This window comes from Artemia franciscana, chromosome 13 (genome assembly GCF_032884065.1).
Source record: "Artemia franciscana chromosome 13, ASM3288406v1, whole genome shotgun sequence".
NCBI lineage: Eukaryota > Metazoa > Arthropoda > Branchiopoda > Anostraca > Artemiidae > Artemia > Artemia franciscana.
In genome coordinates, this window is record NC_088875.1 from 35,419,421 (window position 1) to 35,445,045 (window position 25,625).

General features: G+C 33.7%; 1 protein-coding gene across 3 annotated transcripts in view; it reads left to right on the plus strand.

Annotated features, from left to right (window-relative positions):
• The first annotated feature begins 1,731 nt into the window (after positions 1 to 1,731).
• Positions 1,732 to 25,625, plus strand: part of LOC136034861 (calpain-A-like) — an 80,957-nt gene continuing 57,063 nt past the window's right edge. For 2 of the 3 annotated variants that reach the window (XM_065716336.1, XM_065716337.1), the window contains exons 1-4: positions 1,732 to 2,149; positions 4,479 to 4,657; positions 8,127 to 8,217; positions 13,692 to 13,851. In XM_065716336.1, the coding sequence (XP_065572408.1) occupies positions 2,030 to 2,149; positions 4,479 to 4,657; positions 8,127 to 8,217; positions 13,692 to 13,851 (550 nt within the window). In that variant the 5' untranslated portion in view covers positions 1,732 to 2,029. Of the gene's footprint in view, positions 2,150 to 4,478; positions 4,658 to 8,126; positions 8,218 to 13,691; positions 13,852 to 19,567; positions 20,321 to 25,625 lie in introns of those variants that run through there. The other variant, XM_065716335.1, reaches the window with a different exon arrangement.

The following is a 25,625-nucleotide window of genomic DNA, read 5'->3' on the forward strand; positions in this document are numbered from 1 at the left end:
CGAGGAAACAAAACCAAAGTGTTGCTCTCGTAACACTTAACTCGGCGAAGCCAAACAAAGGTTGCCGCAATACCTCACGTTGCCCATGCAACGTAGATCTAGTTTTGCTTTTAGAATGTACTCCTTTTGAAATTTTCTATCTTATTGAATATCGTCGAATGTTTCTTTCTCGTTAAATATGGCATTTTGATGCACATTTCAAATATAAAAATGTTTTAAAGAAATGAATCATTTAACCTCCAATGCGACCAAATCCACAAGACAACCAATGGAAACGATTACAAAAATGAAAATATTCTTTGGTTTTAATTTTAAAGCATAACTAAACTAGCAAGTAATATTTTCTAATTCTCAGAATGTCAAGACAAATTGTCTATACTTTTTCGCTACCTAGTTTTGTTCTTAAAAGTGAAGAATGTGTTCCAGTGCATTTTGAAATGGTCCTGATCTAAATTGTATTCTAGAAGAGATTTTCTGTTTGATTTCTAGTCAAAAAATTGAATCATTGAAGAGCCAATTTAAACAAGTCCATAAAAGCATACATAGAGAAAAAGATTTCCTTGTTTGAATTTTACTGCACAAACTTTAATGGTTCGGTTTTTAGCCAGTCTCGCTTGTTTTAACTTAGTCTACAGGTTTTAATTTCAAAAATCGTGAAAATTTTAAGTTGTGTAGTTATTTACTTAAAAATAGAGAATATTTTTAAGTGCATTTTGGAGTGGACCTGATTCACATCGCCTTCTAAAACATTTAGTTTATTTGATATCTAGTCAAAAAAGTTTTGAATAGTTGAAAGACAAATTTGAATTTTATAATGGAAACACTTTTCAAGGACGTAATTGCTGAAATAACAAGGTGAGGCAAAAATACCTTGCCTTGCTCCTTTCTTATATGGTAGATTTCTATCCATTGGCCTTGATATTTCATCACAATAAGTAATCTATTTTTCATAAGTATTTTATTCATTTATTTAATGGTTCGGTTTTCAGCCAGTCTCGCTTGTTTTAACTTAGTCTACTGGTTTTAATTTCAAAAATCGTGAAAATTTTTAGTTGTGTAGTTATGTACTTAAAAATAGAGAATATTTTTAAGTCCATTTTGGAGTGGACCTGATTCACATTGCCTTCTAAAATATTTAGTTTATTTGATATCTAGTAAAAAAAAGTTTTGAATAGTTGAAAGACAAATTTGAATTTTATAATGGAAACACTTTTCAAGGACGTAATTACTAAAATAAAAAGGTGAGGCAAAAATACCTTGCCTTGCTCCTTTCTTATATGGTAAAGTTTTATCCATTGGCCTTGACATTTCATCACAATAAGTAATTTATTTTTCATCGTATTTTTTATTTTTCTTTAATGGTTCGATTTTCAGCCAGTCTCGCTTGTTTTAACTTAGCCTACTGGTTTTAATTTCAAAAATCGTGAAAATTTTTAGTTGTGTAGTTATGTACTTAAAAATAGAGAATATTTTTAAGTGCATTTTGGAGTGGATCTGATTCACAATGCCTTCTAAAACATTTAGTTTATTTGATATTTAGTCAAACTAATTTTGAATATCTGAAAGACCAATTTGACCAAGTCCATAAAAACATATCACCCGGTTATATGATCGAAAATGAGAATGTTCACAAGTGAGTTTTATAATGAGAACACTTTTCGAGAACGTAATTATTGAAATAACAAGGTGAGGTAATGACACCTGGCCTTGCTCCTTTGTTAACCGGTAAAGTTCTATCCAGTGGTCTTGACATTTCATCACAACAAGTAATTTTTTTTTCAAAAATTTAATTTTTTGTTTATCTTAAAACAGTTTCCAATATCGTTCTTGATTTTTTTTGAACTTTTTTTTTTAATTTAAAATCCATTGTGGATGAAATCTTCTTCATATGAGACTCACAAGTCACAAATTAATTTACGCAAGAATAAGCACTAAAACTGGTTTATCAATCAAAATGTAACCGATTATTTTCTTATTTAGATTACATGGTAGCTATGAAGCCCTTAAAGGTGGCACCACCTCCGAAGCCATGGAGGACTTTACTGGGGGAGTGGCAGAAATGTATGAACTAAACAATGCGGATATGAGCCTTTTCAAAATAATGGTCAAATCTTTTGAAAGATCATCTCTTATGAGTTGTGCCATTGAGGTAAGCCTGCTTATATTATTATTATTATTTTATATTTATATCTATTATATTATTATTATTTTTTTTTTTTTTACAGATTTTTCCTCCTTAAGGTTACTCGCAATGAAAGTTTTCTGGAGATACCCTGAGAATGGCTTGAAACAAATGGCAATAGGTCTATATTGCACTTCAATTGGTAGAATATAATTTGATATGGGACAAATTTCTTCCGGAATATTTTGGGCAACAAAAAGAAAAAAGAAGAAAGATTTTGCAATTGTAACTATAATATAAAATATACTTTAAAATGTACTATAAAATCTTAGATTTTATATACTATAAAATTTGCTAGGACGAGAGCTAAAACAGACACACCAAATTAAAAAAAAATGAGACTAGGGACTGGTAAATTTAGGTTTAATTTAGCTCTAAGGTAAATTTTCGTACGTTTAGGTAATTGTAAGTTTCGGGTAAACTAGGGAAAATTAAGGTAAACGAATGTAACTAGGAAATTCGTAAGCAGGAGAACCTAAACGGACACACAAAATTAAATAATGATACTAATGGCTGGAAAATTTAGCTTTAAGATAAATTTTCTAAGTTAAGGTAATTTTAAGTTCATGGTAAATTAGGTAAAGTAGAGGTAAATTAATGTAACTAGGAAATCTGCAAGGAGGGGAACCTAAGCGGACACATAAAATTAAATAATGAGACTAGTGGCTGGTAAATTTAGCTTAATTTAGCTCTAAGGTAAATCTTGGTAAATTAAGGTAAATTTAAATTGACGGTAATTTAGGCAAAATTGACGTAAATTAATGTAGCTATGAAAACCGTCAAGAGGGGAACTAAAGCGGACACAAAAAATTAAAGAATAAGACTAGTGACTGGTAAATTTAGCTTTAAGGTAAATGTTCGTAAGTAATGGTAGATTTACATTCGTGGTAAATTAATGTAATCATGAAACCCGTTTCAACAGAATCGATCAGACAAAATTAAGTAATAAGACTAATGGCTGGTAAATTTAGCTTTGGTTTAGCTTTAAGGTAAATTCTGGTAAATGGAGGTAAATCTAATTTAGCAGTAAGAAAAGCCTAGCCTTAAGTTTGGCGTTGGTTAAATTGAAAAATGGTGACAGACTTCAGTAATCTGTTTTCATAATTCTGTTGCTCTGTATTATCTAATTTTGAATTTTGAAAAACAGAGATTGGTTATAAAAAAATAAGAACGAACTGGATGCTTAAAACGGACACAAATTAGCTAATGTATGATGTTAATTCTAAAATAAGCAGAAATTGCTTTGAATAAACAAATTAAACGCAAGACGAACAGAAATTATTATGAACACGAACATTCAAATTTGAAGGAAAAAGAAATTAGCCTGACTTAACGTGATATTAACTCACCTCATTTCCCCTAATTTAGAGTTCCATTTCTGCCTTACTGAAAACTAAAAAGATTGCTAAATTGAAAATTTTGTTAGGATCGTGATGAAACAAGGTCGCAAGTGCTACATTATATGCTCCCAAAGATGCGTGAATGTATTTTTATAGTCTGATAAATCTAAAGTCAGTTACAATCCATTTCTATCTGACGGTTGATGGGTCCCATTTGGAGCAATATTTAGTTGTTTGGGCAGAAAGTGGCTGTTTTTTGTTAGGTATTTTCGTGTTTTTTTCTGTATTATTTTTATATTCTCGTACTCGTGTTTTTGTATACTTTGTTTTGCGACATACTGCTAGGTCTAGTTCTATTTAGGCATGTGCGTGTTGTGGTTTCGAATAGTCTTTCTGAAAGCACCTGTATGGCAGAGAGTGAAACTTCTTTTAAAAATAAGAAGAAGTATTTCTTGATGTGTAGCGATGGGTTTGGAGATTCTTTAGAATTTATTATATTTGGGATTCCTTTAGGATTTTATATATCTATATATATATATGAATGTAGTGTCCGTTACATGACCGTTATTACCGTTACACTAGCTCAAAAAATTGAGGCTCTTTTTAAATTTTATTAAATTGCTTAAAATGTAAAAAACTAGTGATTACACAAATATTTCAGTATATTTTGTCCCCCCCCCCGGAGTCCCCGTTGTAGTTGTGTCCCTGTGTCCCGGTCGTCATTTATCTTCCCTGTGTGTGAAGTTTGAAGCTTAGTAGAAATAGTTGTTAGAAATTTGATGTTTTTTTGGGAGGGGAGGGGAGTGAGAGAGTCTAATAATCGGGAATTCAATTGCTTACTCTGTGAGGACCGTCTATTTGGCTCTTTAGGCCTTAGGAAGGTTTTTTTTTTCCTTATGTGGTGATTTCGCTTGAAACAAGCCGTAACAAAAAAAAACAATATTTTGAAATTGTAGCCAGACCCAAACGTCGAAGCAGAAACAGCAGTTGGATTGATCAAAGGTCACGCCTACAGTATTACTGACGTCAGGCTAATCAGTATTCAAACTCCTCGTGTGAGTGGTAAGATCCCCATGGTACGAATAAGAAATCCATGGGGCAACGAGGCTGAGTGGAATGGAGCTTGGAGTGACAAGTGAGTCTCCTTTTAACCCTTTATACCCTTTTAACCCTTTTTTCAGGTTGTCGCTCAAAAAGGTGTTCAATACATATTTGTAGTGTTTTTATATTTGATTATATTGTATTGTTATTTTTTCATAATTGGTAAGTATCTGTACACCTAGCCAATAGCGTGTGGTTAAACAATGGTTTGCTGAAGCCATCATCACCGTAGGATATTTTTGCAATCACGATTCTGCTGTTTTCTAATCCTTACAAGGGTCTAAACTGTTTTGTTGCAAGGTGGGGGAAATTAGTTGAAACTTCCAGGGAATTTTTTTTCGAAGGACTGAAGGGACTTTTGGTTTGTGTTTGACGGAAGGAAGAGTACTTTTTATCAGATCTTCACAAAAGGGTAAATTTACAGTTTTTTTTTGTATATGTTGCCTTTTGCTAGTTGCTATAATAATTAAAGAGTGAGCAGACGTTACTATTAACACTAGTTAAACTGCAATGTATTTAAGCACTATCCTAGTATGTATAAAGTCAAGTTTTCGTTAAAAATGATATAAATCTTCATTAACTACAATAATCCATGCCTAGTTTGCAAAAGAAAAAGAAGAAAAAAGTCCTTCTGGTGGAAGCAAAGAGCGATAATATTCAGAGCTGTTCAAATGGGAAGGGGACAATCAGGGAATATGCCAAACATGCCATGTGTGCGGGGGGGTGGCGTCTGTGGGCTGCCTATTATGATCAACTTTTTTCTCTTTGATTCGTCTTTTTTCGCTTATATTTGGGTCCGAAGAGAGGCGCTGTAATTAGATTTGCCCCGGGCACCACCAATCCTAGGAATGGCTCTGCTGGCATTCTCTTTAGTTTGTAGGATTATAAAAACTTAGCTTTTACTGAAAACATATAATAGCACAGGATTTTTGTACATTAGAAACGTAAGGCACTTAATATGCTATTCGCTTTAGGATATTTTTGCTTTCGTTTTTTTTCTATAAATTAGAAAAATAAAGAATTGTAGGGTCTTTAAATGATGCAAAATGAGTCCAATGAGAGGCTTTATTTTCAGTTTGAATTAAATTGTTAAGTAGGTTTTATGTCAAAGATAATTCATGATGATTTTGTTGACAAATTCGAAGTCAATGTGTCTTGGTAATGCAAGAACAATAGACTAACTCCTTCATGGGGTCGCATCAAAGTTTGAAATTGTCCGTAATAGACAGAAATAGCTGAACTTTTAAAGGAAAAATAATGGTTCATTATTTCTGGATTTTAACGAACACTAAGATCTATTTCTAATTATCTATTAGATATGTTTGTCTAACTATTTTTTTTTATTGTATTTTATTATTTTCATCTAATTTTAATTTGCATTTTTTTTAATTACACTTTAAAAAAAAATGAATCAGTATTTTAACTAGTTAAATTATAATTTTTTTTATCTACTTTGTCTTGGATTATACTTTATCTATTTTTATTCTAAAAATTTAATAGTACGAGCTATTAATATCTTGGCCAGGGCTGTCAAGTCAGAAGAATTGTCTTATAATGAGTCACTTGTTTATATAGACTGCTTAATGACTTTTCGGCTACTAAAATAACATTTTTTCTTTTTTTTGCTCGAGTTTGAAACGAATTTTAGTTGCATTCATTTGAGTTCTTTTGGACTTTACTTTGTTCATATTTTTTACGGTAAAGATCGATAGATATATCGATCGATTTTTTATAGATATATCGATTTTACGGTAAAGATCGATAGATATTTTTTACGGTAAATCACGGTAAAGATCGTCGATATCACGTAAATGGAAAGTCAATGTCCTGCAATGTCGATATCGGTATTCTATTCTTGGTTGCTTATTTTTGCGTGAATTTTGTGTTGTTTTGCCCTGTACTCTCATCAGAAATTGTTACTCTTTTTCATCTTTTTTCTTTATTTTGTAGGGACTACGACAATTTGTTAATCTCAAGCTGAAAATCAATCTTTCTTTCCACGTATCTCCATGGGATAAATAATGCAGAATTTATTTGCTAGAAATTTGGAAAATCTTTGAACTTAGTCTACCTTTCTTTTTTTTTTACTTTGCCTACGTTCCCGCCTGCTTACCCCCCCCCCCAAGGAAAATATATGAAAAAACTACTAAAAATAATCAAAATTTAAGAAAAAAACGTGCTGATGAAAATTCATAATTTTGATGTGAGCACTTGACAATTTGTCTGCTTGGCCTATAGAATCCAAACTTGGTATATTTTCCTCTTTTTTTTCTTTTTTTTTATAAGGAAAACCTTCTTTCTGTAAAAAAAAGAAAAAAGAAGCAACTCGTACTGAATACATCAATTACTTACAGATTACTAAGAAAAAATTACGTCTTTTGTAAAAAAAAAAAAAAAAAAAAGAATGTTTCGCTTTTATATATTGTAAACATTTTCAAACCCACAAAGGAATTGAAATGTAAAACTTAGCTCATTTATATAGCCCAAACCATCGATGGCTCATCAAAAATGGGCCTATAGCTTCACTGTGGAATAAATTGTCTTGTTTTACTTTCATTTCTTAAGATCAAAAAAAAAAAATGAATTATATTTAGTAGACAACAAATTATATTTTTGTCATTTTTGTCATTTTGTTTAACAGTGTGGGGGGGGGGGGGTAATTTTCTTTATGAGTTTCTTTATTGAGTCTTAATGTATTACTCTTACGACTAAAATAATCTGTTAGACTAAGAACAAACTATAGAAGAAAAATATACTAATAAAATAGAAATAAATAATGGAATAGAAATAAGCTAGAAATAAAGTAAAAGATGAAATTAATGAAAAAGATGAGTCCTTACAAATCATTCTTTTATAAAATTTTGTTAATAGTCAATTCCAAATTTGATAAGGCATATACGATTTGAGTCAGTGTCAGAAAGCTCAACTTTCTGACACTGTTGACAATGTTGACAATGACAATGTTGACAATGTTGAAATATTTGTTTTTCATAAAATTTTGAAACTTCAGGCTTTTACAGATTGACTATTTTTATTACAGATTAACTTATTACAGATTAACTTATTTGTAGAAATTAGTTAACACAACCTTTGTTTCGTTGTTTTTATTGGCTTAAAATTTCACATACTTGAGCCAATTAGCTTGAATTTAATTTTTGTTCTTTCTATTGGGATAACTTACAGGAACCAAATATGTTTTTAAAAGTCAGTATTATTGGCTTCCTTTTACGTCGGAAAAATTGCAATCTTTTTTATTTAATCTTACATTTCCTCCCCTCTCTGTTTTTAAAATAAAAAGAATGGGGAAACAAGGGATACCTAGCCTCAAGAAAAGTTTTTCCTTTATTAGTTATTCCAGGATAATCACTCAGGCCCCTCTTTTGTTATATATACGCCTACTATCTGATGTGTTATTTTTTCACTTCAAAGTTGTGCTAAAAAGAGAGACAGTTAATATCATTTAGTTGTCAATTATCTTTTCCTTATTATTTGAATGTCCGTAGATCACCAGAATGGCAATATATACCAGACGAAGAAAAAGAAAGCATCGGCCTGACCTTCAACACTGACGGGGAGTTTTGGATGAGCTTTAAGGTATGTGCAAATCGCCAGGAAGAAATGACAAAAGACTTGGAACTTTCTAGACTCAAACCTTCAAAAACCCTTCAAAGGGTTTTCAGGGGTAGTGCATTTGTGCTAGTCTGTACACATTATTTTTATAATGTGTGCACATTATTATACATTATCCTGTAATTACATGGTGTCGCGTATAATACCTACATATCACATTATAATGTGAGCACATTGTTTTATAAACAGTGACCTAAGGATGCATTGAATAAAGGGGCGTGCTTATAAGGGGCAAGTCACCATATTTGTTACTAATTTGTTACTAATTATACTAATGATTATTGTATACTAATAATTTGTATACCAATTTATTAAATATTTGTTACTAATTAGTTCACAACTATGCCATTTAGCCCAAGACTCCTAAAAACTCTTGCCCCTATATTAGCATCTAGCCTATATTAATGTGTGTATTTATTATATAAAGAATTTTATAGTTGTAGGTTTGCCATTTATTGTTTATATATTTTAAAAAATCCAGAAAAGCCTTGCTTTTGATGAATTTTTTTATATATTAAATGAAATTTCCATCTACATCATTTTTTTCTTACTCCAAAGAACTCCAGTTTTATTATTTATACTTGTATTAACTTTAACCATAAAAATGCACAATCCCGCTGCTTGAAATCTGAAAAATGTTACAAATACATTTTCCCTTGATTGAAACCCTTATGCAGACAGACATCTGGGTGACAAGTTCTTTTTACTGATGAAGTAAAAAGTGACTAAAATTAAAACGAGTAATAATTTTCTCTTATTGGGTGTGGTGGCATTGGAAGTGGTCATAAGTACCTGATATTGGGGCTGAGAGGGGGTTGGGGAGCTGCTGCTATCCTTCGCTGACCGCTAAGTCCAGCATGATGTGTTTCGTACTTTATTGGAGCAGAAAAAAAAAGAAACGGAGAATGTACTAGATTCAGAAATTTATATTCGGATCCTTCTTAATTTTTGATTTCCTATAATGTTCAATCTGTCATTGAATGAAACTTTGTCATCATATAGCTTTGCATGAGGAGTTTTCTGGGCTTTTTTACTTTTTCTGACAGCTTCGGTGTCAATTGGGACTTTTTAGAAAGGGCAAATGAAGAGCATTTGAAGTGGCTTTTTTCACGAAAAGTTGAATCAGTTTGAAAAGTTTTCACTTTTCTTACTTTCGTAAATAAAAAATTATCAAAACTTGTAAGGAATAAATATCAGTTTATGTCAATTAAATTGACAATCCACAGTCTTTTCTTTTTCTTTGATTTCACTCCAAGATTCACCTCATTTTCACTCTTCCAAGCTGTGTCATTATAGCTTCGTAAAAGGGGTTATCTGGGTTTTTTACTTTTCCCGATGGCTTTGGTGTCAATTGAGGCTTTTTAGAAAGGGCAAATGAAGAGCATTTGAAGTGGCTTTTTTCACGAAAAGTTGAATCAGTTTGAAAAGTTTTCACTTTTTTTACTTTCGTAAATAAAAAAATTATCAAAACTTGTATATCAATATATGTCAATTAAACTGACAATCCACAGTCTTTTCTTTTTCTTTGATTTCACTCCAAGATTCACTTCATTTTCACTCTTCCAAGCTGTGTCATTATAGCTTCGTAAAAGGGGTTATCTGGGTTTTTTACTTTTCCCGATGGCTTTGGTGTCAATTGAGGCTTTTTAGAAAGGGCAAATGAAGAGCATTTGAAGTGGCTTTTTTCACAAAAAGTTGAATCAGTTTGAAGAGTTTTCACTTTTCTTACTTTCGTAAATAAAAAATTATCAAAACTTGTAAGGAATAAATATCAGTTTATGTCAATTAAACTGACAATCCACAGTCTTTTCTTTTTTTTTGATTTCACTCCAAGATTCACCTCATTTTCACTCTTCCAAGCTGTGTCATTATAGCTTCGTAAAAGGGGTTATCTGGGTTTTTTACTTTTCCCGATGGCTTTGGTGTCAATTGAGGCTTTTTAGAAAGGGCAAATGAAGAGCATTTGAAGTGGCTTTTTTCACAAAAAGTTGAATCAGTTTGAAGAGTTTTCACTTTTCTTACTTTCGTAAATAAAAAATTATCAAAACTTGTAAGGAATAAATATCAGTTTATGTCAATTAAACTGACAATCCACAGTCTTTTCTTTTTTTTTGATTTCACTCCAAGATTCACCTCATTTTCACTCTTCCAAGCTGTGTCATTATAGCTTCGTAAAAGGGGTTATCTGGGTTTTTTACTTTTCCCGATGGCTTTGGTGTCAATTGAGGCTTTTTAGAAAGGGCAAATGAAGAGCATTTGAAGTGGCTTTTTTCACAAAAAGTTGAATCAGTTTGAAGAGTTTTCACTTTTCTTACTTTCGTAAATAAAAAATTATCAAAACTTGTAAGGAATAAATATCAGTTTATGTCAATTAAACTGACAATCCACAGTCTTTTCTTTTTTTTTGATTTCACTCCAAGATTCACCTCATTTTCACTCTTCCAAGCTGTGTCATTATAGCTTCGTAAAAGGGGTTATCTGGGTTTTTTACTTTTCCCGATGGCTTTGGTGTCAATTGAGGCTTTTTAGAAAGGGCAAATGAAGAGCATTTGAAGTGGCTTTTTTCACAAAAAGTTGAATCAGTTTGAAGAGTTTTCACTTTTCTTACTTTCGTAAATAAAAAATTATCAAAACTTGTAAGGAATAAATATCAGTTTATGTCAATTAAACTGACAATCCACAGTCTTTTCTTTTTTTTGATTTCACTCCAAGATTCACCTCATTTTCACTCTTCCAAGCTGTGTCATTATAGCTTCGTAAAAGGGGTTATCTGGGTTTTTTACTTTTCCCGATGGCTTTGGTGTCAATTGAGGCTTTTTAGAAAGGGCAAATGAAGAGCATTTGAAGTGGCTTTTTTCACAAAAAGTTGAATCAGTTTGAAGAGTTTTCACTTTTCTTACTTTCGTAAATAAAAAATTATCAAAACTTGTAAGGAATAAATATCAGTTTATGTCAATTAAACTGACAATCCACAGTCTTTTCTTTTTTTTTGATTTCACTCCAAGATTCACCTCATTTTCACTCTTCCAAGCTGTGTCATTATAGCTTCGTAAAAGGGGTTATCTGGGTTTTTTACTTTTCCCGATGGCTTTGGTGTCAATTGAGGCTTTTTAGAAAGGGCAAATGAAGAGCATTTGAAGTGGCTTTTTTCGCGAAAAGTTGAATCAGTTTGAAAAGTTTTCACTTTTTTTACTTTCGTAAATAAAAAAATTATCAAAACTTGTATATCAATATATGTCAATTAAACTGACAATCCACAGTCTTTTCTTTTTTTTTGATTTCACTCCAAGATTCACTTCATTTTCACTCTTCCAAGCTGTGTCATTATAGCTTCGTAAAAGGGGTTATCTGGGTTTTTTACTTTTCCCGATGGCTTTGGTGTCAATTGAGGCTTTTTAGAAAGGGCAAATGAAGAGCATTTGAAGTGGCTTTTTTCGCGAAAAGTTGAATCAGTTTGAAAAGTTTTCACTTTTTTTACTTTCGTAAATAAAAAAATTATCAAAACTTGTATATCAATATATGTCAATTAAACTGACAATCCACAGTCTTTTTTTTTTATTTCACTCCAAGATTCACTCCATTCTCATTCTTCCAAGCTGTGTCATCATTATAGCTTTGTAAAAGGAGTTTTCTGGGCTTTTTTACTTTTTCCGATGGCTTTGGTGTCAATTGAGGCTTTTTAGAAAGGGCAAATGAAGAGCATTTGAAGTGGCTTTTTTCGCGAAAAGTTGAATCAGTTTGAAAAGTTTTCACTTTTTTTACTTTCGTAAATAAAAAAATTATCAAAACTTGTATATCAATATATGTCAATTAAACTGACAATCCACAGTCTTTTTTTTTATTTCACTCCAAGATTCACTCCATTCTCACTCTTCCAAGCTGTGTCATCATTATAGCTTTGTAAAAGGAGTTTTCTGGGCTTTTTTACTTTTTCCGATGGCTTTGGTGTCAATTGAGGCTTTTTACAAAGGGCAAATGAAGAGCATTTGAAGTGGCTTTTTTCACGAAAAGCTAAACCAGGCGAATGAAAAGCCATTTTCACTCTACCGCCTTTGCCTGAAATTTTTTTCAGACCAGCCTTTTTTTACATATGGTAGTAAAAAGTGACTAAAAATTAAGACGAGCAAAAGTTTCCACACAATGGGTAGGTGGTATAGGAGGTGTTCATAAACACCAGATATTGGGGGGCTGAGTGGGAGTGGAGAGCTGCTGCTATTCTCAACTAACCGATAAGTACATCACGGTGTATTTCGTACTTTATCGGAGCAGAGAAAAAAGAAACGGAAAATGTATGAAATACATGTTCAAATTTACGTACGAATCCTGTTTAATTTTCAATTTCTTGAATTAAAATGGAAATAGTCGTGGTCATCAAATCATGGCTAATCGTAGAAAAAGCCAAGACACATAGTCCAGTTGAGTGAGAAGCAAACCTGGCATTAATTCCCCTCTGTACTAGGATTGTATAAAAATGATTTTAGTTCATTTGTCTATCTACTATCCGTCCATGCTTCATTCCTAGGGCAGTAGAACAAAAGTAGGTAGTCATAAACTAAGATAGTGATAGAATCTATGGTTTTCCAAGTGTTTGGTTAATTTGGCACGGGCAAATGGTGGGAGTAGGTGTGCCTCTCTTATTGGATCAGTATTTGTTTGTTATTCTTTTTTTTTTTATCAAGTAACGCCTGTCTAGTGTCAGGCAGGTTGACCAAGAATTTAACACTGACATAGGACTATTAGATTGCCTGGAATGAGAGGTAAACAAGGGACACCTAACCTATGGTCTTTAGCAGGTTGAACCAAGAATTTAGAATTGAAACATGAGGCCATTAATTTGCCTAGAATCAGAGGAGTGTCAAAATGGAGTCAAGGGAGTCAAAATCGAGTCTTAGAGTCAAAATGGGGCGGGGCCATTCTGCAATGAGTGTCAGGCAAGGCAATTGATTCAATTTATAAAACTTAGACATTTGCACTAATAACAAAGTTAATTTAATGTTAGTTGAACAACAAGTTGACTGAAATTACGAGGGGAATAAACGTCTAAAGCCAACAAAACCCTCCTGTCTGCCTCGAATGCTATGCAAGTGAACCCAATTATAAGCTAAAACAGATGGACTAACAAAAAACGAAATGTCTGTGCTTGTGTCTTGGATATGACTGTCTAGGCTTTTTCACAAGCTCAGGTTGTTTTACCAACAAAAATGCCTAGTCAGTAAATCCTGTTTCATTTTGTATAATGTACGGAGCAATTTCTGTTGGTTTTAAGCTTTAATATCGCTCCTTACTTTCACTTAAAAAAACGGTTTTTTATTATTTCTGAGCTAACACAGGCTCAAATTCGGCTCACGGTACAATTAGAATGGAATGACGGTTGATATAAACATGACAGTTTAAAGGCACTTGATAAAATATATAGGCTATTCTAATTTTTTTTTCAGGACTGCAAAAAATATTTCTCCCGGATGGAGATAGTCCACTTAAGTCCCGAAATATACGACGAGGTAGTGGAAGATGAGGAGTGCAAGAAAAAGTGGGAGCTAAACAGCTTTGAAGGAGCTTGGGTTCGCGGAGCAACTGCTGGTTGCCGCAACAATTTGCGTAAGATGGTTATTTTAATTTCCCTTTTATGGACAGAAGAAATTTCGATAATAGAGTGAATCAAGCTTCAACCTTATGCTGACTTCGGTGCTTTAACAATGAAAAGAAAGGACTTTGTTCACTTTAGTGCTGGACTCTTTATTTCCCTATATATATGGCTTATAATCTATGTCCCTCTACTTAATGTGATTACCCATTTATTCAAATGAATTAGGTAGGTTGGATTAAAATGGTCATGTAGGTAAATATAAAAAAAAATTCGTTATTTAACAAAACGTTCGTTATAAATAACTTCGTTATTTATTAACAAATGAATAAGAACATTGATGAATAGCTAAAAATGGATAAAGTTTTTTTGTCAACTATTATCTCATGAATATTGTAATATGTTCAGAGATGTTTATCTCTACAGAACAAAACCAACTATACATTAAAACGAAATAATTATGGGTTTATTGAAAAAATCCCCATTATAAGATAAAATCTTTAAATTGCTAAATTTCAAAAGTCTTAATCTTAATTGGACAATAATAATTAAAATCTAGCTTATATTAAAAAACAAATATTATTTTTATGTTACTGATATTCCATCTTGCACTGATATCTTTTACTTTACTGATGGATGACATGGAAGATATAAGATGACATGCTTTAACACCAGCATAGATACGTCGTGTATACACTGAAATCGATAATTTAACACTTACATGCAATCTATGGCATAAACTACGTATATACAGTACTTCCTAAAGCGCTATCATAAAAATACCGTGTAAATAAGGCACGAACGATTTAAGCTTTCTCTCGGTACTAGAATTTAGGTACACATGTAACTGTGAGTAATTCTTTTCGATTTGTTGGACTTCATTGTTATCCCTTAGTAGAACGGTTCTTAAGGTCAATTAATAAAGCACAGTGAGTTGGATATTTCGAGAATTTTAGTCCAGATCGATATGCCATTTCACGTCTATAACTATCAAGGGAATTCAAGTTGAGCTGTTTCAATCCATCTTTGTATGCTGAGTACCTATGTCTAAGTATAATTTTTACACGTTTTTTTGTACCATCTCCAGTCTGCCTGATTGGTCCTTCGTCAGTGCCAGATGCCAAGCTGAGCATGCGTATTCAAGAGAAGGTTTAACATACTGCAGCATACAGACTTTAAAACGTCAGTTGGTATATCAAATCAGTTTAGGTTGGAAAAGAATTTAAAAGTGAGACACCTTTTTAGTCAGATAGTCAATGTGCTGATTCCATCTTAAACCTTCGTTCAGTATTTCAAGTTTTTTATTGTTTTCTTTGTCGGTAGTAAGGGACTAAAGAAAGTTCGGTTGTCAGTCTTTTTGAATGAAAAGTCTTAAGAAAGCTCATCACTTCCATCCGTCTTAGTACTTATTATCTATATAAGAAAATACTATGATTCTCTTTGTTAGCCCAGGACATTTTTTGTTTGAGAAGAACCATTGATAAAGTCATGGAACGAATGCCAGTTGTAATTTGCGATAGTTCTGATAGGGAGTCACTTAGAAAGAGATTTGTCATTGAGAAAATTACTTATTTTAACTTAGATAGTACGTGATCCCAGGCCTGGAATGCGAACTGATCACACCTATTAGTAATTATGAATTTTAAGAAGTTACTACCAGCGTCTCCTAATAATACTTACTTATATTTTTTAAAGATTGTGCTACAGTCGTTGTTGTTAGTTAACTCACGGAAATAACTATATTGAATCGAAATAAAGGAGTTTGGAATTTTATTTGGACGGAAAATATCCTTTATTTATGGACTGTAACAACAGGCTTCGGACAAGAACCCAAGTAACCTGCTAAAGCCAATTGATACTAAGAAAAAACGAACAAGAAATATTATCTTTTAGTAGCTAGATTACCGAAATAGAATCTCCGATACTTAGCTTCTCCAAAGCTTCAGGCTTAAACACATCATCCTCGACCGAACAAAACTGCAAAAACTTATAGGGCTAACACATAATCAATGAATGGAATGCAGCCGAAGCCATCTAAGGCGAAGACCGCCGTCGATGGCTCAGTAGAAAGACTCGCCGAAGAACTTGTTCCCAAAGGAGATAAAAAGGCAACTTTTCATGCATCAGTATGTGACATCTTCTCTTTCTGACTGGAGATAAAAGCTCACAATCTGGTGACCAAAGAGCCCCGAAAATGGAAATTAAATTAAGGGTCGATTGAACTTATAAAGTAGTCCTGTAAATATGTCTTGGGGGATGGTGAAGGTCTTGTTTCTATTGTTTACTTATAGATTAAGTATGTGAACATAAAGTTCCTTGGTCAAAACTTATCTAGGATTGAATAATACTTCTGTTTTTCTGTTGTTTTTTTTAATATAGCCATTGTTATTTTTAGCCTCAAGCTATTATAGTAAATAAGCACGAAATATTATTCGAAACATTTCGAAATATTATATTTCGAAATATATTTCGACACATTCGAAATATAATAAGTATTTTAATTTTTTGGTTTTATTTCGAACTTATACTTTTTTTAATTTCAATAAAAGCTTTGCTAAAGTGCCTAAAGGTAATTCTGTGCACTTTTGTATCTTCTTCACTTCGTATTTTCTGCTTCATATATTAAATTAAATATAAAATTATTATTAGAAATATTTAAATATTGTATGTTTAATTACCTAAGAATTAGTTAATAATGTGCTAAGAGTTGGCGATTTTATTTTTTTCCCAGGAGCCAATGAAAAAAAGACGCACGCCCTTTGCAGAAAAAGATATTTGTCGTGCAAAAGTCAAATAAATCGCTTCTCTTCAGTCTCATATTTTCAGTTGCATATTTGAAATTCACTCAATTTATTGATTTTACATTAGCCGTATTGTTTTTTCCCAATGTCAAGATGCATATTACTTACGATGACACTTTTTTTAGTTTATATTAACGAAAAGAGGGAAAAGTAAACAAATATTCTTTTTTTTTACTTTTGACAACATTTGTGGGCCTTTAGCTAGAGGCAGCCTTAGGGGGGGGGTCAGAAGGGGCACTTTCCCTGGGTACAGAAATTTTAGGGGTGCAAAATATAAAATAAACTACCTAATGGTTTACAATTTTTCAAACTTTATTATTACTAAAACAAATTAGAGGCACAGTTAATAAATGAAAGTAATTATTAAATTATTAGTCAATTAGTTAATAAAATATAGATAAATAAAAAAATAAAGATAATTCAATAAAATTAATTAAATAAAATAATAATAATAATCAATATACTATCAGTTAATATATAAAATAAATATAAATTAAAAAATTCATATACGGAGTAATTTCTGTTCATTTTAAGTTTTAATGTTGCTCCTTACTTTCATTTAAAAAAGCCTGTTTTTTTTATTTAATTTCTGGACATTTTTGAATTAATGCATGTTTTGATCTTGGCTCTCCGCACATAATAATTAAAGCGAAATTTGCATATGAATTAATTGCAATTAATCGGAATATTTTGAGAAAAAAGGAGCGAGGAAGGAGGCCTAGTTGCCCTCCAAGTTTTTGATCACTTAAAAAAGCAACTAGAACTTTTAATTTTTTACAAACGTTTTCATTGGTAAAAAATATACGTAACTTACGAATTAACTTACGAACTTCTATATCCGTATGTTTTTATTGCGTATATGAGGGGGTTCAACCTTCGTCGATACCTCGCTCTTAACATTAAAGCTTAGATTTTGTCCCAATTCCTTAACAATGACCTCTGAATCACAAAGACCGTAGAATAAATAGTTGAAATTACTAAAAATACTTTAGCGTAAAGAGTGAGGTATAACGAGAAGGTAAACCCCTGATATGCGTAACAATTTTTGTTCGTTTTAAGTTTTAATGCTGCTCCTTACTTTCAGTAAAAACAAACTTTTCATATTTATTTTTTCATTGTTTTTTCAAATAATGCTAGAAAATCCTGCGCCACCTTAATTGAAATTCTCTTCCCCCATGAGAGGTTTCTCCATGGAAATATCCTCCCATGTAACCCTCCCCCCTCAAATCTCCCCCCTAAACCAAAAAAAATCCCCCTGAAAACGTCTGTACACTTCCCAGTAACCATTACTATATGTAAACACAAATCAAAGTTTGTGACTTGCAGCCCCTCCCACGGGGACTGCAGGGGAGTGAGACGTCCCTAAAGACATAGTTATTAGGTTTTTCGACAATGGTGAATAAAATGGCTATCGCAGAATTTTGATCCGGTGACTTTTGGGAAGAAAATGTGTGGGAGGGGGAGTAGGTGCCCTCCAATTTTTTGGTCACTTAAAAAGGGCAGTAGAACTTTTAATTTCCATAAGAATGAGCCTTCTCGCGACATTCTAGGATCACTCAGTCGATACGATCACCCCTGGAAAAAAAAAGGAAAAACAAACAAACAAACAAAAAACAGATAAACACGCATCCGTGATCTGTCTTCTGGCAAAAAATGCGAAATTTCACATTTTTGTAGATAGGAGCTTGAAACTTCTACACTATGGTTCTCTGATACGCTGAATCTGATGGTGTTAAGATTGTATGACTTTTAGGGGGTGTTTCCCCCTATTTTCTAAAATGAGGCAAATTTTCTCAGGCTCGTAACTTTCGATAGGTATAACTGGTCTTGATGAAACTTATATATTTAAAATCAGCATTAAAATGCGATTCTTTTGATGTAACTATTGGTATCAAAATTCTATTTTTTAGAGTTTCGTTACTATTGAGCCGGGTCGCTCCTTACTACAGTTCGTTACCACGAACTGTTTGATTGGTTATATTTTCCAGCAGATGACTTTTTATTTTCTCCAGCTGGGTTTCAGTTGTAGCTAATTGTTCGTAAATCAGGGCGATACTTGAAGACACCGAGTTAGACCCTAATTTATCTCTTGCTTCCAGGGCTTAAAAGGTCTTAGAAAAAGTTTCGTAAATTTCTGTGGTATTAGCAAGTTTTTGTGGCACTTTGTATTTACAAAGTGACATATAGTGATCGTAAATTCTGTCAGTCTATCTGTCTGCCTTTCCCTGTTTTGCTAGTTTAGGTACTTCTATATAAGCTAGGATGATGAAATTTGGCAGGCGTATCAGGAACCAGACTAGATTAAATTAGAAATAGTCGTTTCCCCAATTCGATCATCTGTGGGGAGTAGGGAGACGGTTAATTCAGAAAAAAAGACCGGTTTGAAACTTGGTGGAAAAATGAGCACAAATCCTAGATACGTGATTGACATATTCGGAACGGGTCTGCTCTCTTTGGAGAAGTAGGGAGGAGGGTTAATTGTGAAAAATGACAAAAATCTGTACCAGACAAGGTTAAATTAGAAATAGTCATTTATCCGACTCGACCGTCTGTAGGGGGTAGTGGAGGGACGGTTAATTCGAAAAAATGAGGTATTTTTAAGTTACGAAGGAGTGATCGAATCTTAATGAAATCTCATATTTAGAAGGATCTTGCAACTCAAATCTTTTATTTTAGATCTGGCTGAATCCAGTTTCATTGGGGGGAGTTGGGGGGGGGGGCATAAATCTTGGAAAACGCTCAGAGTGAAGAGGTCAGGATGAAATTTGGTGGGAAGAATAAGCACACATCCAAGATACGTGACCGACGTAACTGGACCAGATCCGCACTCTTTGGGAGAGTTGGGGGGGGTAACTCGGAAAAATTAGAAAAATGAGGTATTTGTAATTTATGGACGGGTGATCAGATCTTAATGAAACTTTATATTTAGAAGGATCTTGTGCTTCAGCACTCTTGTTACAAACCCTGACAAGATCCGGTGACATTAGCCAGAGGCGGAGGGGAAACCGAAAATCTTGGAAAATGATTAGAGTGAAGATATCGGGATAAAACTTGGTGAGTAGAATAAGCAAATATCGTAGATACGTGATTGACGTAACTGGACGGATCCACTCTCTTTGGGGGAGTTGGGGGGGAAGGGTTAATTCTGACAAATTAGAAAAAAATGAGGTATTTTTAACTTAGGAAAGAGTCATCAGATATCAATGAAATTTGATGTTTGGAAGGATATCGTGTCTCATAACTCTTATTTTAAATTCCAACCGGACCCGGTGATATTGGGGGGAAACTGGAAGGAGCAACCACAAATTATGGAAAACGCTTAGAGTGGGGGGATCGGAATGAAACTTGGTGGTAAAAACAATCGTAAGTCCTAGATATGATATTGACGTAACTGGAACGGATCTGCTCTCTTCGGGAGAGTTGGGAGGAGGAGGGTTAATTCTGAAAAATTAAAAAATAAGGTATTTTCAACTTACGAAGGAGAGATTGTACCTTATTGAAATTTGATATTTCCAAGGATATCATGTCTCAGAGCTCTTATTTTAAATCCCTACCGGATCCGGTGAAGAGGAATTTGGGGGAGACCTAAAATCTTGGAAAATGCTTAGAGTATGGGGGTCGTGATGAAACTTGATGGTAAAAATAAGTACAAGTCCTAGAAACGGGATTGACATAGCCAGAATGGATCTGCTCTCTTTAGGGGAGTTGGGGGGGAGGGTTAATTCTAAAAAAATACACAAAATTAGGTGTTTTAACTTATGAAAGAGCGATCGTACCTTAATGAAATTTCATATTTAGAAGGACCTTGAAACCCAGATCTCCCATTTTAAATCCCTACCAGGTCCAGTGTCATTAGGGGGGGGGGGATATTGGAAAACGCTTAAAGCGGAGAGATCAGGATGACACTTGGTGGAAAGAATAAGCACGCGTCCAAGATAGGTGACTGACATAACCGGCTCGATCTGCTCTCTTTGGTGGAGTTGGGGGGGGGGGGGGGTAATTCGGTAAAATTATAAAAAATGAAGTATTGGTAACTTGCGAACGGGTGTTCAGATATTAATGAAATTTGATATCTAGAAGGATCTTGTGCTTTAAAACTCTTATTTAAAATTCCGACCAGATCCGATGACACTGAAGGGAGCTGGAGGGGGAAACAGGAATTCTTTGAAAACGTGAAAATCGAGGTATCTTACAAATGGGTGATCGGATCTTAATGAAACTTAATATATAGAAGAATCTTATGTCTCAGATAATCCATTTTCAATTCGAATTGGATCCAAGGATATAGAGGGTTGGAGGGAAAAACAGAAACCTTGGAAACCGGAAATCTTGGAAAACGCTTAGAGTGGAGAGATCGGGATGAAACTTTATGGAAGAATGAACACAAGCTTTAGATACCAGATTGACATTATTGGTATGGATCCGTTCTCTTTGGGGGAGCTGGAAGTTGTTAATTTGGAAAAATTAGAAAAATTGAAGTGTTTTTAACTTAAAAATGGGTGACCGGATCTTAATAAAATCTGATAATTAGAAAAAGACTCATATCTCAAAGCTCTTCTTTCAAATCCCGACCACATCTGTTGACATTGGGGGAGGGGGAGTTGGAGGGGGAAACCGGAAATCTTGGAAAACGCTTATAAACGCCGTAGATACGTAATTGACGTAACCAGACTGGATCCGCTTTCTTTGGGGGACTTAGGTGGTGTGGTTCAGTGCTTTGGTGATTTTAGTGCTTCATGACGTGCTAGGACGATGACAATTGGTAGGCATGTCAGGGAGCTGCACTAATTGACTCTTTACAGTTGTTTTTCCCCGATTTGACCATCTTGGGGGCTGAAGGGAGAGGAAAAATTAGAAAAATTGAGGTATTTTTAACTTACAAGTGGGCGATCGGATCTTAACGAATTTTGATATTTAGAAGGACCTCGTGTCTCAGAGCTCTTGTTTTAAATCCCGACCGGCATTAAGCCTTTGATTTTCCTCTTAAAGCAAGCTATTGATTCTTAGAATTTTGCTAGAGCTCATATCACATGAGCTCTTGGCTCCTCTTGAGCTCGTCACAAGTGCCATATGAGCTCTTAGCTCTTGTTTTTGACGAATAGTATATAAATATAAGTAGATTCAAAAATTTATTAAATACCCCTAAGGGGTTTCCTTCCTCCCTTACCTGTATTTATGACCCCAAGGCAAGATTGCTCAATGTTTATTATGTACCTTCAGGAACATATGACTTTAAATGACATTAATTTAATAGTATCATGAAAAGAGAAATCACCAATGCAACAGCACAAACACACAAAAAAAAAAAAAAAAAAAAAAAAAAAAAAAAAAAAAAAAAAAAAAAAAAAAAAAAAAAAAAAAAGGAGACAGAAGGAGAAAAGGTAGACTGTTTTCCTAAATTAGTGATTAATATAGACCAGCACTTGAATGAGGCCTTAACCCTACTCATCCATACAATCACATAGGTCAAACAGCATAGCCATACACAATCAACCATAAAGAATAATCCATGGACAGGCAGTCATGTCGTCAATAAGTATAAGTCGTCATTTACCAAACAATAGAAAAAACATTAAAGACAAATAATTCAGAAGCAACAACCCAACACAAGGGCTCATCAGGAGTATATGTATTACTCCGTAAAGCAAAGTATATGAATTGATTTGGATTAGCCTGCTGCAAACCTAATTGGATAATATCTGGCACTATTTGAAGCTGGGGGGTCGTAAAAAAGCCCCCCTTGCGTGTAAGTCTTTGTTTCATGTTAATTAGAGTTACTAATTAGTAGTTTACGATGTCGTCCCGTCCTAAGCGCAAGGGCACTGTTTCTAACAGCACTGAACAACCAGGACATCTTTCGAAAAATCATCCGTCAAATTCAAGCCCGGATATAGGCAACCAATCTTCTGACCTGAACATGAGACTAACTCAGACTCAACAAGAATTGGAAGCTGTAAAAGCGAATCTCAGGGATGAAATCTCACGTAAAGTTTCCGATCGCATAAAAAATCAACTCCCGCACTCGGCTGAATCAATGATATCTGACGTATATGATTCTTTGATGGTGGAATACTCGCCAAAATTTGATTTTATCGAAAAGCAACTAAAATCACTAAAAAACAGCTTCATGATACTCGAAGAGAGAGTGAAAAAGATCGAAAGTAGACTTGACGATATTGAGCAGGAAAATAGGCTGGATTCACTTATTTTCAGTGGTGTCAAACAAGCTCCGGGTGCTGATGTAAAATCGTGTATTAATAATATTATCTCGGACAAGATGGGCGTACAAGTTTATGTTTCGGAACTAACTAAAGTGTATAGATTTACCCTTCCAGAGAATCCTACGCGGCCTGATACGATTGCACCGGTACTCGCCCAGTTTTCGTCTAAGGATGTGGCTAGAAAGGTATTTGCTGCTAAGAGCAAACTGGCCAAATCTGGTATATTTGTGTCTGAAAGTTTAACTAAGAAGCGACGAGAAATTCTGCAACTGGCTCGTGATAGGTTAGGTAACCACAACGTATGGTCCGATCACGGCCGTATTTTCGCTCGATCTGGAAATGACGCTCGGACACGCCGACTGTGGAGTTGTGACGACATATAATCTGAGTTTTTTTTTTTTTTTCGTTTTAGTAGTTATAAATGTGTACTTTAGTATTTACATTCTTTCGTAGTAATAGTTCTTTAATAGGAAGTAGGATAAATTATTTATGAATGTTTTCACGATTACTTCAGTTAGAAAAAAATCGCTTTTCGTTGGATAATATTTTGTCGAGTGATGTTGGTAGCCGGTCGGAATTTTCGGGTAAACAGCCTGCAAGGCTTAGTAAATATGTTGCAGTAGATGATGTGAGTGCACCCGTTATGCTGTCCGGATTCCAGATTCTCCACTGGAATTGTCATTTAACTACTTCACATGAAGATGTAGTTGATATAATTAATAAACTTAACAGTGAGGTGCAAGTGATAGGTATTTGTGAATCATTTATTAGTGAACAATGTCCTGCTTCGTTGTTTAATTTTCCAGGTTACACACTTATTTCCAAGAACCGGTCATTGATGGGAAGGGGAGGTTTAGCATTCATAATCAAGGATGATATAAAATTTAAAGTAAGGGAAGATTTATCTTTATGGATTGAAGGTAAGATTGAAACTTTTGCTATTGAAATAGTGACAAGTAATAATAATCCACTTCTTATTTCATCGGTGTATAGACCCCCTGGTGCTAGTCCGGATTTTTTCCTAGAGGAAATTGAAATTTTAATATCTGAAATAAATCGAAATTTTGATAAAATTGTAATCATAGGTGATTTTAATTTTGATTTATTAGATCTTCAAGCCAAAAATTTGGATTTCCTTAATGTCATGCTTTCATTTGGTCTTTTCCCATTAAATTCTATCCCATCCCGATTAACAGACCATTCTGCAACTTTGATTGATAATGTTTTCGTCACTGAAGTTATGGTGGAAGATAGCATGTGTGATGTATTAATCCATTCTGGTTCGGACCACTTACCGCTTCTTTGTTTGTTGCAGAAGTTATCACATTGTAAAATTAAAAGAAAAAACAAGATTCTTCGGCGTGACATGAAAGAAGTTAATCTGGCTAAATTTAAAAATGAAGTTAGTTCGTTGGATTGGGAGGTGGTTTACAATGAAAAGGATGATGCTTCAAAAGCTTTTAACATTTTTTCAGATATTCTTTACCCTGTGTTTGAGAAAAATTGCCCATTGAATAAAATTAATTGCAAGAAAGCTAAACCGAGAAAGCCGTGGATAAATGATGAAATTTTGAGTTTAATAAGACAAAGAAATAAGTTGTATTGTCAATATCTTGATAATCCATCTGAAATGATTTTAAATGAGTTTAAAGAGTTGAGAAATTATGTAAATAATTCAAAAAGAAATGCAAAGAATGAGTATTATTTAAACCGTTTGAAGATTAAGGAAGGTAATATAAAAGATACTTGGGGAATTGTCCGTGAAGTGATAGGATGTGAAAAAAAAGATATGTGTATAACCAATTTAAAAACTAGTAATAGAATTATTCATGATAAATTGGAAATAGCAAATTACATGGGTGATTATTTTTCGAAAATTGGTAGTGTTATACAGAATGAAGTGTCTAGAGGTAGTTGTGCCGTCAACATTAAGGTAAATCCTTCAAGCATGCAGAATGGGTTTGAATTTGTACCATGTAATGTAGAAGAAGTTGAAAAAATTGTTTGTAGCCTTAAATCAAATTCTTCTGGTGTAGATGGATTGAACCTAAAGGCTTTTAATTATGTGTCGGTGTATCTTTTACCGGTACTGGTTCATTTAATTAATCTCTCAATGGTTGAAGGGCATTTCCCGTCGGAACTGAAACAATCTAAAATCATACCTTTACATAAAGGTGGGGACCCCTCAGAACCCTGTAATTGGCGACCAATTTCCATTTTACCTTTATTTAGTAAAATTTATGAAAAAGTTATTTATAAACGATTGTATGATTTTTTGGATTCGAAGAAAATTTTGTATAATGGACAGTTTGGTTTCAGAAGTAAACATTCCACTAGTCATGCAGTACACCATCTTTTAAGTTTTGTTGATAATGCATTTGAAAATAATATGATTCCTTTAACTGTTTTTGTAGATTTCCGTAAGGCTTTTGACACTGTTGATTTTAATACTCTTCTTAGTAGACTAAGTGGGCTTGGGTTAGGTAGTACTTGTGTAAAGTGGTTTTCATCGTATTTGTATGGCCGGACTATCAAAGTTGCTTTATCAGATATATCAAGCAGAGAGTTCGGTGTTAAGTGTGGAGTGCCTCAAGGTTCCGTGCTGGGACCTCTACTTTATCTTATTTATGTTAATTCGTTGGCTTCACATGTTGGAGTTGAAGCGCTGACCTCTTTCGCGGACGACACTGCGATAACAGTAATTGGTAGTTGTTTGGTGCAGGTTGCACATAAGGCTAATTTGGCACTTGAACGTTTGCGCAGTTT